At 55.7% G+C, this 14213-nt stretch overlaps 1 protein-coding gene across 1 annotated transcript; it reads left to right on the top strand.

The window, feature by feature from the left end:
• The first annotated feature begins 904 nt into the window (after nt 1-904).
• On the top strand, nt 905-3120 carry MYL7 (myosin light chain 7). Its single transcript, XM_004438324.3, has 6 exons — nt 905-1060; nt 1236-1311; nt 1520-1624; nt 2058-2136; nt 2328-2376; nt 2936-3120. Exons 1-6 carry the CDS (start codon nt 1025-1027, stop codon nt 3035-3037), a joined length of 447 nt encoding a protein of 148 aa, XP_004438381.3. The 5' UTR covers nt 905-1024; the 3' UTR covers nt 3038-3120.
• Nucleotides 3121-14213: the final 11093 nt, after the last annotated feature.

The raw sequence follows: 14213 nt of genomic DNA, 5'->3' as shown, positions 1-14213 counted from the left end.
CCTGGGCCTGCAAGGAGCCAGTGAGGCTGCTGCTCTGGCACAGCATAGGGCGCCCGGGCCCCTTGCTCCACGGTTGAGCCCACATGAGGGGCTTACAACCCACTTTCACGGGGGATTGTGCTACAGGCAGTGCTCTTGCTCCAAAAGCATCACGTGCAGGTTCTGTTTGGGGTCACAGCCAGCTCAGGGCTGCCTTTTGCCCCTTGGTCAGAGGGGGCAGAGGCCAGGGCCAAGCTTCTTCACCCAAACGTCTGGGAATCCCTGGGGGTCTCAGGCCAGAGACCAACTTCAGTACCACCCACTGCCCTGCCAAGCCCTGTGGGGGCCCCAGGCCAGCCCTCCCCCCGCTGTCCTCTTGGCCTGGGCAGGTTCTGGGCTGGCCCTGCAGGAGGGGCAGTCAGATGGGGGTAGCAGGGGCCTCTCATTCAGCACCTGGAGTGGTGAGAGCTGTGAGCCTGCTCTGCTCTCGGGAGGTGTTGCATCCGGTGCTGCCGGAATGGGTGGACACCCGGATATTACAGGTTGGGGGCCTGAAGGTCACTAGGAACGTGGCTGGAATCTGCTTGGGGCCCTGTCTTCCCCCAGCCCAGGCAGGGGCTGCCAAGTTTGGGCCTGTCCTCTCCTCCTGTCCTTATTTGGTGCTCTAGGTGATAAGGCTGAGACATAAAGGGGGCTGTGGGCCCCTCGTGGCAACCAGGCTGCCACAGAGAGAGGATGGTGAGTGCCAGGTGGGGGGATGCAAGGCCAGTGGCCTCCCAGCTATGGTCCTTTGGGCTAGGGGAGCAGAGCCAGCCATTGCTGTGCCTGTGTTGGGCCTGGAGAGGTGGTCTCCAGGGACAGGAAGAGGACTCTGACACAGCCTCTCCTGGGCTGCTCTGGGGGTATTCATGGGGGGAGTCTTTGGGGAGCCAGGGAGAGGACTCCTCCCCACCCACAGTTGTTGTAGGCCAGCAGGAAGGCGGGGACCCGGGGCAAGGCTGCAGCCACCAAGCAGGCCCAGCGTGGCTCTTCCAACGTCTTTTCCATGTTTGAGCAAGCCCAGATCCAGGAGTTCAAGGAAGTGAGTACCCCACCCCCAACAGCCTGGGACCTGTCCCGGAGCCCCCGCCCCGATACACCCCTCTTCTCTGTAGGTCAGTGGTCCTGGCCCCTGTCCTTGCTCCTCCCACCACCCTCTGCCTTCCCTGAGGTCACGAGCTGCTCACACCTGGAGACTGAGGCCCCCCACCTCACAGGCTTTCAGCTGCATCGACCAGAACCGTGATGGCATCATCTGCAAGTCAGACCTTCGGGAGACCTACTCCCAGCTCGGTGAGTGCCCACCTCCCGCCCAGCCTGCCCTGCTCCCATCTCCTCACACCGCCCTCCCCCCAGTCACACCTAACTTCCACCTCACCTCCCCTGCTCAGAGCTGCCGGTGATTCGACACCCCCTGTGGCTGGGAAGGAGGGGAAGGCAGCCTGGGCTCCACTGGACCCTACGGGGTTCCTGTGTCCATCTCGTGCCCCCACCCCACTAGGGAAGGTGAGTGTCCCAGAAGAGGAGCTGGACGCCATGCTGCAGGAGGGGAAGGGCCCCATCAACTTCACCGTCTTCCTCACGCTCTTTGGAGAGAAGCTCAATGGTGAGCCTGGGGCAGGCCTGGATCCTCCTGGCCAGGCAGCGAGCTTGAACCCTGCCTGGACCCTACCCGGACCCTACCTGGACCCTTCCTAAACCCCCTCCTGGACGCCCCCTGGCCCTTGCCCACCCAGAGGATGTGGAGCCCACCCCTGCTTCCCAGACCCACAGGCACTGGTCACCCCAAGTCTCGACTCAGGGTTGGAAAATGTGCTTTCAGCCTCCACTCCCAAATCCCAAATCTCGATCTCCTAGTCAGCCCGCCCCTCTCAGGAGGACCGCCCTTCTGGGCCCTGAGGGACACTTCGTATCAGGGAACACCCCCCCCACACACCTCTTCTGGGATGTGGAGGGCTCTCCTTGTACCCTGGGTTCCTCCTGGATGGGTCAAGGGAGGTGAGGTGCGTGGGTTCTCACCTGCGCCTTCGGCCTCCCAGGGACAGACCCTGAGGAAGCCATCCTGAGCGCCTTCCGCATGTTTGACCCCAGCGGCAAGGGCGTGGTGAACAAGGATGAGTAAGTGGGAGCCGGCAGCGGGGCACCTTGCGGGAATTGGGGAGGGCAGTGAGGCCCCTTGTGAGGGTGGCGCCTGTACTGTGGGTCCTGTCTGCTCCTTGGGGGTGGCCACCTGGACCGAGGGAGCCTTCCTCCCCCCTCCATCTGCAGCCACTCACCCGGGGCTCTCCCACTGCTTCCCACCCACCCAGGTTCAAGCAGCTTCTCCTAACCCAGGCAGACAAGTTCTCTCCGGCTGAGGTGAGGATTCCTGGCTCCTTCAACAGCTCTCCCGTACCCCTTTGCAGAGCCCTCACCCCACTGGGCACTGGGGAGGCCTTGGTGACCCACTGCCCTTGTGGGCTTAGAGGCAGCTTTCTGGAGAAGGTACCGTCTCTGTTGAGACCTGGAGGGTAAAGGACGTGGAGTCAAAAAGGGAGGAGGGTGTGCCAGGCTGGGAGAGCCGTGTGTGCAAAGGCCCAAGGGTGAGAGCACAGTGGCACGTTCAACATCTGGAAGAGGTTCCGTACATGCGGGGGTGGGGGCGGCACAGAGAAGAGAGGGGAGCGTCCCCAGGGCCAGGGTGGGCCCTTTGACCCATGGCCCCCATCGGGCCGCCCACACCCAGTCTGCCCAAAGTCTGACAACAGAAAAACATTAACTGAGAGTTTTGGGTTTGGGGCTGAAAAGGCTAAGGGCCAAAACGCAGCCCCAGGGGAAGGGAGAAGGGACACAGGTCTCCCTCAGGTCACACACTGGCCCCCCCAGGCCTCCCTAGCTGGGCAACCCAAGGCCTGCCTCTCACCAGTGCCTCCCACAGGTGGAGCAGATGTTTGCCCTGACACCCATGGACCTGGCAGGGAACATCGACTACAAGTCCTTGTGTTACATCATCACCCACGGTGACGAGAAGGAGGAGTGAGCAGGAGACGCCGGTGGCCCGGTGGCCGTGACTCAGTGCCAGGCCCTTGGGGTCACCTCAATAAACACTGTTTCTGAATTAGACCTGCAGTGGTGGCCTGTCTGTGACAGATGGGGTGGGGTCAGCCAAGGGGATCCGAGGGGCCAATGCAGGGATCGCTGTGAGAATAAGCCAGGCCCCTCACCAGCCCACCTCGATGCACCTCACACTGCCCAGTGACAGATGAGCCATGATACGCCCATTTACAGATGAGGACACTGAGGCCTGAGAGGGTGGGCATCTCGCCCAAGGCTGCACCTCCAGGAGAGGAAATGTTGGGCTTTATGCCCACCTCCACCAGGCCCAGACCGAGGCGCACGATGGGCCCTCTGTTCAGCATCGTGAGGCTGCCTACCCAACGCTCAGCAAACTTCTGCCAACGGCCCAGCTGATGGGCAACGGCCCTGGGACTCTGCCCCTCGGACTGCTTGACCACACAGCCCCCATCTCTGCACGTTGGCTCAGGCAGGCCTCCCTACACAGGCGTGTGGTGTGCTGGGCCCTGTGGGAAAAGCGCTGAGGAACCCATTTGAAAACACAACCAAACTTCACATTGGAAATGCAGGCAAGGTGCCGTGACACCAAAGGAGGGGCCAGAGTACACGCAGACTTCCAAGGAAATACTCAGGAACTGGCTCCATGCCTCTGAGGCGGGATGGCTGGAAATAGAAGAGGATTTCTCTGGAAAGGATTGTTAGTGTCCCATCCCCCTCCTCACCTGGACAGGACACACCCCCATCATGGGTACTGAAGGGCAGCAGAGGAACCTCCAGAGCAGAAAACCCACGGTGGGGAGGGGGAGGGGAGAAAAGGGAGGAGGGGAAGAAGAGAGTGGGAGAAGCCAGAGGGAAAGAAGCAGGGGGGGGGAGAGGGGGGGTAAGAGAGGGAGAGGGATAAGGCAGGGGAGAGAGAAGGGGAGGGGGAGGGGGAGGGGAGGAGGCGAGAAAGAAGGGGAGGGGCGTGGGGGGAGTGGGGAGCGGTAGAGAGAAAAGGTGGGGAGTAGGGGAGAGGGAGAGAGAGACATCTCCCTGGGCCGGACCTAGAGTTCATGAAGTCCATCTCTGGACAGGAATAGCTGAGTGAGAGCTCTCTGCCCCGCTTCCTCCCCTCCCTCCAAGCTCTGCTGTAATTCCCCAGCTGGGGAGGTGGGGCGAGAAGAGCAGGAAAGGAGGAGCTGACCACGCTCCCTCCCGGAAGGCAAGCGAGAAGAAAGGCACTGTCACCTTTCAGAGGTGTTCAGTTTTGATTTCTGTCTGGGACTTGGCAATTTTAATTATTACATTGAGACTTGAGGTTTAAAGTTATCATAACACTTTCTATTGCTTATTGGCGATCACAAAAATCACGGAACTGCACAGGTTTTCATCCAGAGAGCAGGCAAGCAGCCCACCCCACTGGGCGTGCTGCTGGGACAATGGGTGAACAAAATCAAGAATGTGTTATGATTCCAGTACACGAGTTCTGTTTGTTCGACAAACCAATTTCAAAAAGTAAGGGATAATTTTATAATTCAAGCCTCTGCAGGGAAAAGTTGTGAAAGACTCTGAAATGGACCAAAAAGATCATCGGTGTCTTCAAAAGTTGCCATCTAGCACCCCCTCCGGGCTCTCTGATTCGAGGGTGCTCTGCACCTGTCACTATCTCTGAGCTATTTCACAACTCCATGAGTTGTAGGTAACCAATAGCCAGGTCAATGACTCCCTCCCTAGACAGGCAAATGAATGTTACCCAGCAAAGCAAGTTCACTTCCTCCTTCTCTGTGCAAGAGGCCAGCTTGGTGCCCATTAAGCGAGTTCACCTCCGCATTCCTGACGGCCTAGACTGCATCTGCTCTTTGAATCTCCTCTGAACCAGCTGTAACATCTTATTGGTGCCCTCGTGCATTAATGAGCGAATAAAATCTTTGACAGGTGTTCATTTTATATTCGGATGCAAGTCATGATTCTGATTTTTTTTTAATAATTTTATTTATTTATTTTTCCCCCAAAGCCCCAGTAGATAGTTGTATGTCATAGTTGCACACCCTTCTAGTTGCTGTATGTGGGATGCGGCCTCAGCATGGCTGGAGAAGTGGTGCGTCAGTGCGCGCCCAGGATCCAAACCCGAGCCGCCAGCAGCAGAGCGCACACTGAACCGCTAAGCCACGGGGCCGGCCCCATGATTCTGATTTTAAAAAAATGTTTCCTTTCACACTCCTGGGGTAGTTTTCTGCTAAGTTGAGTCCTTTCTGCACCAAAACTGCCGGTATTAATGTTAGTTTGGAGTGATGAGGGCAAAGTGTGCATGTGTATGTGAGAGACAAGAGCGAGACAGAGAGTAGGAGCAGCAGACAGGCTTGTACTGTGGCTCTTGAGCACTTGAAATGCAGCGAGTGTGAATTGGAATGTGCTGCAAGTGTAAAAGGGACACTGTATTTTGAAGATTTAGTACAAAAAAGAATGTAAAATAGGGGTCCCATAAGGTAGTGGTTAAGTTCGGTGTGCTCTGCTTCGGCGGCCCGGGATCGCAGGTTCGGATCCTGGGCATGAACCTACACCACTCATTGGCAGCCACGCTGTGGCGGTGACCCACATACAAAACAGAGGAAGACTGGCACATATGTCAGCTCAGGGCTAATCTTCCTCAAGCGAGAAAAGAGGAAGATTGGCAACAGATGTTAGCTCAGGGTGAGTCTTCCTCAGCAAAAAAAAAGAACGTAAAATATCTCATTAATAACTGTGCATTGATTACATGTTGAAATGATAATATTTTGGATATAGTGGGTTGACTAGAAATACCCTAAAGGGAATTTCTCCTCTTTCTTTTTGCTTCCTTAACGTGGCTACAGGAAAATGTTAAATGACATATGTGGCTCTCATTTCAGGCTCACGTTACCATTCCACTGGACAGAGCTGAGTTAGCTGTGGATGTGTTCAAGCCTGCATTCTCCGGGGGCTGTGGGGTCACCAGGATTCACACCCAGTAAACAGGGGTCACACCAGTGCTCTCTCAGACTGCACCCAAAGGAGGCCTGCTTCACCTGGGCAGAGTTGCCTCTGTGAGTTCTGGCAGAAAAGAGAGAAGGTTCTGTTTACAGGGAGCAGAGACCGTACAAACTCATTTGTAGAGGCCGGATTTTTTCCTTGGGGAAGCCAAGGCTTCTCTTACTAGAGTGGGCTAACGGTGTTCACCTGTGAGTGTTTGAGGGCAGTGGAAGGAGGTGGGCATGGCTGGGGAGGCCGGGGATGGGCCAGGCAGTGGATTCCTCTTGGAGATGGACATGGAAACGCTCTCCCGGAGGGGAGGGCCGAGTTCTGTGCAACTCCCAGTCTGTCGAGAGAGGCTCAGACAGGCTTTTCACACACTTCTGCCACTCTGCGCCCCAGTTATTCCCCAAGGGGAGCCTCATCAAGAGGCCACATGCAACCCCCCTTACTTCTTGTCTTTCTAGAAGCCGTGGAAGCCTCACTGCTCTGTGAGGACACCCCCCACCCCCAGCCAAGGCGTTCTCTCCAGATGTCCTGGAGCTCCTGGTCCTCAGGTCCCTTCCCCACACCCCACCCCCAGCAGGCTCCGCTGGTGTCCATGAACAGGTCTCTGAGCCTCTTGCCCTCACTGGGACCCTGGCCAGAATCTCCCAGGACTCTCTGGAGGAACTTCCATCAGCTTCAGCCCCTTCCTCCTCCTCTGCCAGGGGCTCACATTCAGTCCAAGGGGTCCAAGAGAAGAAGCACTGTCCCATCCCTGCCACCAACCCAAACCCCTCATTCCTGCCCCAACACCCTGGGTGCAAAGGCAGCAGAGGCCTCCTGCAGGGCTGGTTGGAAATGCAGAATCTCAGGAGACCCTCAGGAAACACATTTGCTCAGGAGTGCCCTCGAGCCAGGGCAGGCCCGTGCGCTGTACGTCCCTCACCCGGGCTTTGAGGGGCAGCATAAAGGCAAATGCAGATTAAAAATAAAAAGTTAATACTCCGTGATGCAAAGAAAGGAAACAGACTTCTCTCTTTTCCTAGAGCACTTCCTTTAGAAAACTTGTAAGTTCTTTCCCTACTTCTTTTTTGTAAATCTAAAAGCTAGATAAGCCTCTTGCCAGTTTTACACCCAGGAACGTCTCCCAAGGACCTGGGAGCATCTCCTTGAAGGGACGTCACAGCCCCATTTCCCAGTTTCCGTGGGAGGTAGGAGCCTCCCTTGGGGCTGGCACTGGCTCCTGCTCCAAGTTGCAAGCCTGCTTCCAGGCCTCAAGAGAGGACAAGTTTATTCTTCCTCCGGATAAAGGCAGTCAGTCGACCCGGGGGGCCCCAGCAGCCAGGTGTGTGCAGGTGAGCTGTATGACAGAGGTGCTGTCAGGCGCTCTCACTGCAGGACTGGTTTCCGTCTCTCTTGAGAACACCTGTGGAGGGGTTGACCTGGCTGTAGAAAGGGTGAGCCTCTTCCCATCTTTGCCATCTCTTAGCTGGTTGCCTGTGATGAGCACTGAGTTCTAGTTTAATGCTTATTCAATAATGTCTGTTTTCTTTCTCATGACTTTGGTGGAGAGGTTTTCTGTGTTGGCAGGAGATTTTGTTTTAATTTCCTCCGCAGCATGGCCTGAAGCTCCATCTCACCAGAGCCTCAGGCTTGCCGGACAGGGGATGAGGGGTGGGGGCAGAGTGGCCACGCGGGGCTGGCTAGCTGTGCGGTGCACAGTGTGGAACCAGGCCCCTGTATGTTGTATTTTCCGATTTTATCCTGAGACCCATTCAGCACCCCCGCACAGGGCCCCAGTCCCTGCCCTGCCCCCGCGCCACCAGAGTAGTCTTGGTGCCGGCCACGGGGCGCATTTTTTAGATAAGTTAACACCACTGATAAGACAGGCTCCAGCCGGCCCAGTGGCGCAAGCGGTTAAGTGCGCGCGCTCCGCTGCGGCGGCCCGGGGTTCGCCTGTTCGGATCCCGAGCGCACACTGACGCACCGCTTGTCAAGCCATGCTGTGGTGGCATCCCATATAAAGTGGAGGAAGATGGGCATGGGCATGGATGTTAGCCCAGGGCCAGTCTTTCTCAGCAAAAAACAGGAGGTTTGGCAGATGTTAGCTCAGGGCCGATATTCCTCACAAACTTCGCTCTGGCACGAGAAATCTGCGATCTGCATGCTTCTGCAGGAGGCATAGGCTGTTCTCTAAGGTTTAGCCCGCAGGGTCTGATGGCTGTCACTGTCCCCAGAGACTCTTCTGGTCTGAAAGGCTGGGGCGTGGGATGCAGAGGGAAGCAATGCACTGAGGGAGGCCCTCTCAGGCAACTGGCTCCAGTTGCCCTCACTGGGTAAGTGAGTACCTTGAACAACCCCTGCTCCCTCTCTGGGACTCGGTTTCCTTATCTGTGAAGGAGAGGCTGGACTGGATGTTAACAGCACCTGGCGCTTATGGAGCACTCCTGTGCCAGGGGCGGTGCCAAGCGCCTTCGTGAGCCACACGGGGCAGGCAGCTCATTCCCCAGCCTCTGGCTCCAGAGTAAAGACTACACTTTTCAGCCTCACTTGCTGGCAGGTGTGACCAGGGGGGTGTCAGAGCCCATATCGTGTGGCAGTTTTGTTCTTAAGAGACAGATGTTGTGCCTCCTCCACCTCCCTCCCTGGAACACAGCTTGCACATGACCTCCAGGGCTGTAGGGGGCCGTAAGCTGCACCCAGCTGGGTCCCTGACACTTGGGGGCACCACCCAACACCTAGACCTCCCGTCCATGTCTTACACAAAGAGAAATAAGCTTCTATGTGAGTCAAGCCCTATTATTTGGAGTTTTTTATACTTGCAGCAGAACCCAGTCCTAACCAACACAGTATGACCATCATCCCCACTTCACAGATAGGGGAACTGAGGCACTATGTGGTTAAAGCAACCTATCAAGGCCACACACAGTCTGGAGGTGGCAGAGCCAGGTTAGAATCTGCTGTTTGTCTTTGTGCAGACTGATCCTGGAGCAGAGTACGTGGGCCTAAGGCTACAGGTCTGGATCTCCCTCTCCAGGAGAATAAACCGGCCATAGAAGGCCCCGGAGAGCCCGCAGGCATGCTGAGTCCTCGCACCTGAAGGTTTCCAGGCCCTACATATCCATATCCAGGGGCTGAAAATGAAGATGTCTGAATTACACCCCTCTTGACAGCACCCACCACACCCTCCCAGCCTCTTCTTCTGAGGTCAGCCCAGAGTAAGCCCCCTGTGACACTGGTTTCAGTTCTGGACCATCGGGCATGTCCACAGGGCAAGGGCCTATGCATTGTTTGATTTTGTTTTCTGATTAAATGTGCAGATGGAGGGACATGCAGATGGATCGGAGGGTGGGCTAGTACCCAGACACTCTTTGGTTGCTATCTACACAGGTGACTTGACAATTTCCTAGCAGAAAGGGGAGATGAGGGCCTTGGAAGTGTGGCAAGGCCAGAGGAGTTGACGCTCGTCTTGAGGTGACAGAGCCCCTGGAAGCCACAGTCCATCTGCACACCACGGAGGGAAACCACACGATAGCTAAGGCACTCAGAGTGTCAAGTTGGTGCAGAGCTGCTCCCATGAGCAGGCTGAGCCTGTTTCTTCACCCCAGAATCCGGGCTCGCTGGTGGCTTGTTGGCCTCAAGCAGCCTTGCAGTTCTGCCCTCACTTTCTTGGAACCCGGAGGTCACCATGCTGAGACTAGGATAAAAAATCACATGAGCGAGAGGCCTGGCCATCCCCCCTGCGGCTGGACACTTGAGACTGAGACTGTTGGACCCCCAGCCCCAGTCAAACGGCCACGTCCAAGCCCAGGCCAGAAGAACACTGAGCCTCCCGGGCACCCACAGCACACGAGGAGTAAGAAGATGCTATGGCTGTAAACCAGGAAGACTGGGGGAGCTTTGTTTGCAGCAATAGGAGAGTGGAGCATCCTCTTATCCTCTATCCTGACAAAGACAAATAGGAGCACTGCCAAAGCTTTCAGAAGATTAACTGAAAATTGAGATTCTTTTCTTCATTCTGACCTTCGGTTACAGGCAACGAGGCCCACCCCACCTGGCTCACTGCCCACGGGTAACCCAGGCACCTGTGGGTTTTGCTTAGAGACTTACTGGTGGGTCCTCTGAAGGAGGGCACAGGGTGTGGAGCTGCTTGGGGTCCAGTTTGGAGGGAGCTGAGCTAGAAGGTGCTAGAATAGCTCTAGCAGTCATCAGGGCTGTGGCCCCCTCAAGAACCACCCCATCCAGCCTCCTGGCCTTCTTGGGCTTCAGGCCCCAGCTCAGGTGTCTGCTCCTCCAGGGAGTCATCTCCTGACTCAGGTCTGGGCCATGTTCCTCTGAGGGCTCGCTGGGTCCACCCCTGACTTAGGTCAACCCAGCATCACGGCTTCCCATGAGCAACACAAGGACAGGGGTGTGTGTCTCACGCTACCTCCAGCACCACGCCTGGCACACGGCAGGTGCTGGGCAAGGTCTAGTGAATGATTAAGTGATATGACGAATCTCTAGGCTTCTAGAGGCTGAGACCAGGAGCTTTTGTAGACAGTGGGCCCTTGGAGTCTGCCGCCATTGCAGTTTGTGCCCTCCCTAGTGAAGGGCTTTGGCGTAGGTCCAGCCCCTTGGGAGATAGAGGAGAGGACAGGGGGGCGGCTGCCGGGAGAAGGGAGAACTCCCCCTGCCGGCTCCTCTCCCATCTGTCCCCTCCTTCTCCACCACTCTCTGCCCCTCAGTGCCCTCATCTCAGCCACCCCAGGAGTCTGGAACAGCCTCTGCCCTCCCCCCTACCAACTCACCTCAGCCCCGCCTCTCCCCGCCAGCCCTCCTCTAGTCTGTGACACATCCCCGCAGGGACGTGCTGCTGATGTGCAGAGCCACACAGCCCCAAAATAGAACCTTATCACCCTGCGCCCTGCTCTGCCGTCAGCAACACTTCCACCATCCTTCTCCCAGGACCCCTCCTTAACTCTCTGCTGCCTCCTCCTCCTCCTCTCATCCTACAGCCGAGGGACCCATGCCTGGTCCTCCCGTGTGCTTCCCTCCCCACCCTCCCCAACCCCCCCACCCCCACTCCGGTGGCCTGGTCTGAGCCACCCCAAGTTCCCACCAGGCTCCATCCACAGCCCCCTTGCTGTGCACCCCCACCCCCCACCCTGCAATACCCACAGGGTCTGGCAGTGGCAGCCTTGGGAAATAGGTGACTGCCTTGGGCCTCAGGTGACTGGACTGAGGTGGCCACTGCTCCCAGAGGGACATACAGAGAGAGGGAGGTGGGGGTGGAGGGGAGCAGAGGCACAGGCCCCAAGGCCAAGTGACAGACAGGAGGGGCCGCCTTTCTTGCTCATAGTCCCGCAGGGCTGTACCCTTGTAACAAAACCCACTTTTTGCTTAAGTTGCCTCCAGTTGGTTTCTGTGACTTGTGATCAAGACCCAGGTCCCTACCTCAGGCCCGACTCTGGGGAGTAGGCCAGCCTTGTACCTGCCCCAGGGTCCCATCCTCCAAGCCGGCCTCACCTTGCTCTTAGCCGTGCCACCTCCACAGGGACCGCCATAGCACAGACTCCAGCTGCCAGCCTGGCACCCAGGACCCTCCCCACAGATGTCCATAGCTTTCTGCGTCCATCTTACATGGAGGTGCCTTGCAGTGGACAGGGATCATTTATAGCCCAGCGCCATCCCCTTCCCAGTAGCACTGATTCCTGTTGGGGAGTTACTTCTCTTGGACTTCTCTTGGACTGAGTGTGGATTTGGTGGGGGTAGTTCCTGGTAATCAATCCTACAAAGGCCTAGGGGCTCAGACCTCAGCAACGGGCACTTGGCCCAGCCAACTGGACCACCTCTCCCAGACTCTGCTTCATGAGCCCATAATCCAAAGGCAGAGGGCAATCTGGGGGCCATCAGTCCCAAAGCTGGCATCAGATCAGAGAATTCCAAATAGGAGAGGACCGCTGTGCTCCCAAGATATTAGCTCAAGGTCAATCTTCCTTTCCAAAACAAAACAAAACAAAATCCAGAGCAGTCCAGTCTTAAGGGGGTCCACACTTTCATGAGTTTTACCTCCAGGAGCCCCACCAGCTTGTCACAGTAAAGATCTGATAAAAACCCCACATGCTTCCAGCATGGGGGTAAAACAGCTATTTTGAAATACGCCAGAGCATTCTTTTCTTCTTAATAAGACCTGCCCACAAGGGAACTGTTTTACCAGAACCTAACTGACTTGGGGAATGGAAACAGTCCACTCCAGCCCCCTCTAGCCTTCCTGTCTCACCTAAGGGGTGCTGGAGGGGGTCATTGAGAGGACGTGACTGCCAGTTGACCCTTGACCTGGACCCGGGCAATCGGAGGCTCCTCACCCCCTCCCCTGCTCTGGAATGTACGCTCTGCTCCCCATTACCACAGTGGGAGCCATTTTCAAGGACGCAGACTTGAGAGAGCAATGGGTTGTTGAGACCTTCTGGACGGTGTACATGACTGAACCCCCTTAAGGCCTCTATATAAACTTTTAAGATTTGGCGAGTGGGTGTGGAGCTCTACTTGTCTTGCAGCCACCCAAGACAAGCCTTGTAAGAAAGTTCCCTTGTTTATTAAAACTGCCACCTACCAATCTGGAACGGTCTGCCTCTTTCTTCAGTCTCTCCTTGCCCTCCATGTAAGGGGACCAGTTTGCAAACCAGCATGTGACCTGTCTTCTCACGTTTGCTGCTTCAGGACCTTGGGACTCAGCAGTGTGAGAAGACCCTGCAGAAATCAAACAAGCCAAAACAGTAAATGTTTGAATACTATGTGAATATTTCCAATTCCTTATATGGTCTAAGGGAAAGATTGAATTTCTTGATAATGATACTTGAGTTTCTAAAAGTTGTTTTTTCCATAGCTCTAATGATAAATTTGTAAATTAGTGTGAAAAGAAGAAAAGTTATCATCTCAAAACATTTATTGTACACTTATGGTATGAAGTAGGAGCAGAACTGGATGTGCAAATAGGCGGATGAGGTGGCTCTTGGCTTCCCCAAACAGTGTCACTTAGATGACACTGCAGACCACAGTAGCAGATGGGCTGGTTTGAACTGTCCGAGCAGCGTGGCAGGGTGTGTAGGATGGGGCCACATCACACGGGTGGTGGGTAGTCAGGAGCTGCAGTGGAACAAACAAGCAGAGGAAGGCCTGAGCAAAGACGAAGGCACGCTGGACCAGGGCTGGTGAGCCTGGAGGTGGAGGGCCTGTGCTGGGAAATCCTGGGAGGCGAGGGGGTTCTGAAAGCCAGGCTGCTTTGAGTTATTCTTTGGTCATGAGAAACCTGGCTCAGGACACAGTGGGCATAAGACCAAGATGGAAGCCATCGTCATAGCTGTGGGATGGTGTGCCCTACATAGGACTGAGCTTGAGATGACCCCTGGGCCCTGAAGTCAGGCGGACCCAGCTGCAGGTCAGTGGTGGGTGAAGGGCAGGTGTATCATGTGGTTGTGGCTGACTTAAACCGAAGATAGTTGATTAGTTGGATATCAGGGATGCACGTTGAAGGACCAGCTTTGGGAGCAGACGGGAACTACAGGAGGGCCAAGAAGGCTTGACGAGCGGTGTGTCAGTCCGATGCCCGGGATTCAAACCTGGGAACCCCAGGCCGCCGAAGCAGAGTGTACAAACTTAACCACTACACCACCAGGCCAAACCCCCTGCCCTGGAGTTTTTAACTCTCAAGTTTGTCCATGGTGAAGCCCCTAGCAATTTCTCAACTGCAGTTCAAAGCTTTAATGCCCCCATCCCGGCTCTAGCTGTTGGCCCCAGTGTTCCTAGGGCGGCTTCCAGGAACTGAAGTGAGCAGTAAGGACCTTATCCTCCAGATATCAGCGATCTGAATTCTAATCACTGAATGCTGCTACTGATCATGGAGGTGCAGACACAGAGGTGGCTGCCCCATCTATTGCTTCAACCCCTTCTAGCCGAAGTGGCTACTAAGGACTTAAAGGGCCAGTACCTTTTTCTTTTTTTTCTACGTTTTTCTTTTTCCCTCCTTTGGGAGCCAGACATTTAAGAACTAGGATATTCAAAAGTAACTGCACATACAAGGGAGTTTAGAAAGTCACTGCACATACACAGGAAAGACACAGGCTCAGAAAGACCTGAAAGACCCAAATTTTCACTTCAGGCTGATCCCCAGCACAGAGACACCCTAAAACAAAAACAGCAAATTTGGG

The sequence above is a fragment of the Ceratotherium simum genome, chromosome 1 (assembly GCF_057802395.1).
Source record: "Ceratotherium simum simum isolate JZ-2026a chromosome 1, ASM5780239v1, whole genome shotgun sequence".
Taxonomy (NCBI): Eukaryota; Metazoa; Chordata; class Mammalia; order Perissodactyla; family Rhinocerotidae; genus Ceratotherium; species Ceratotherium simum.
This window is presented reverse-complemented; position numbering and strand designations above follow the sequence as displayed.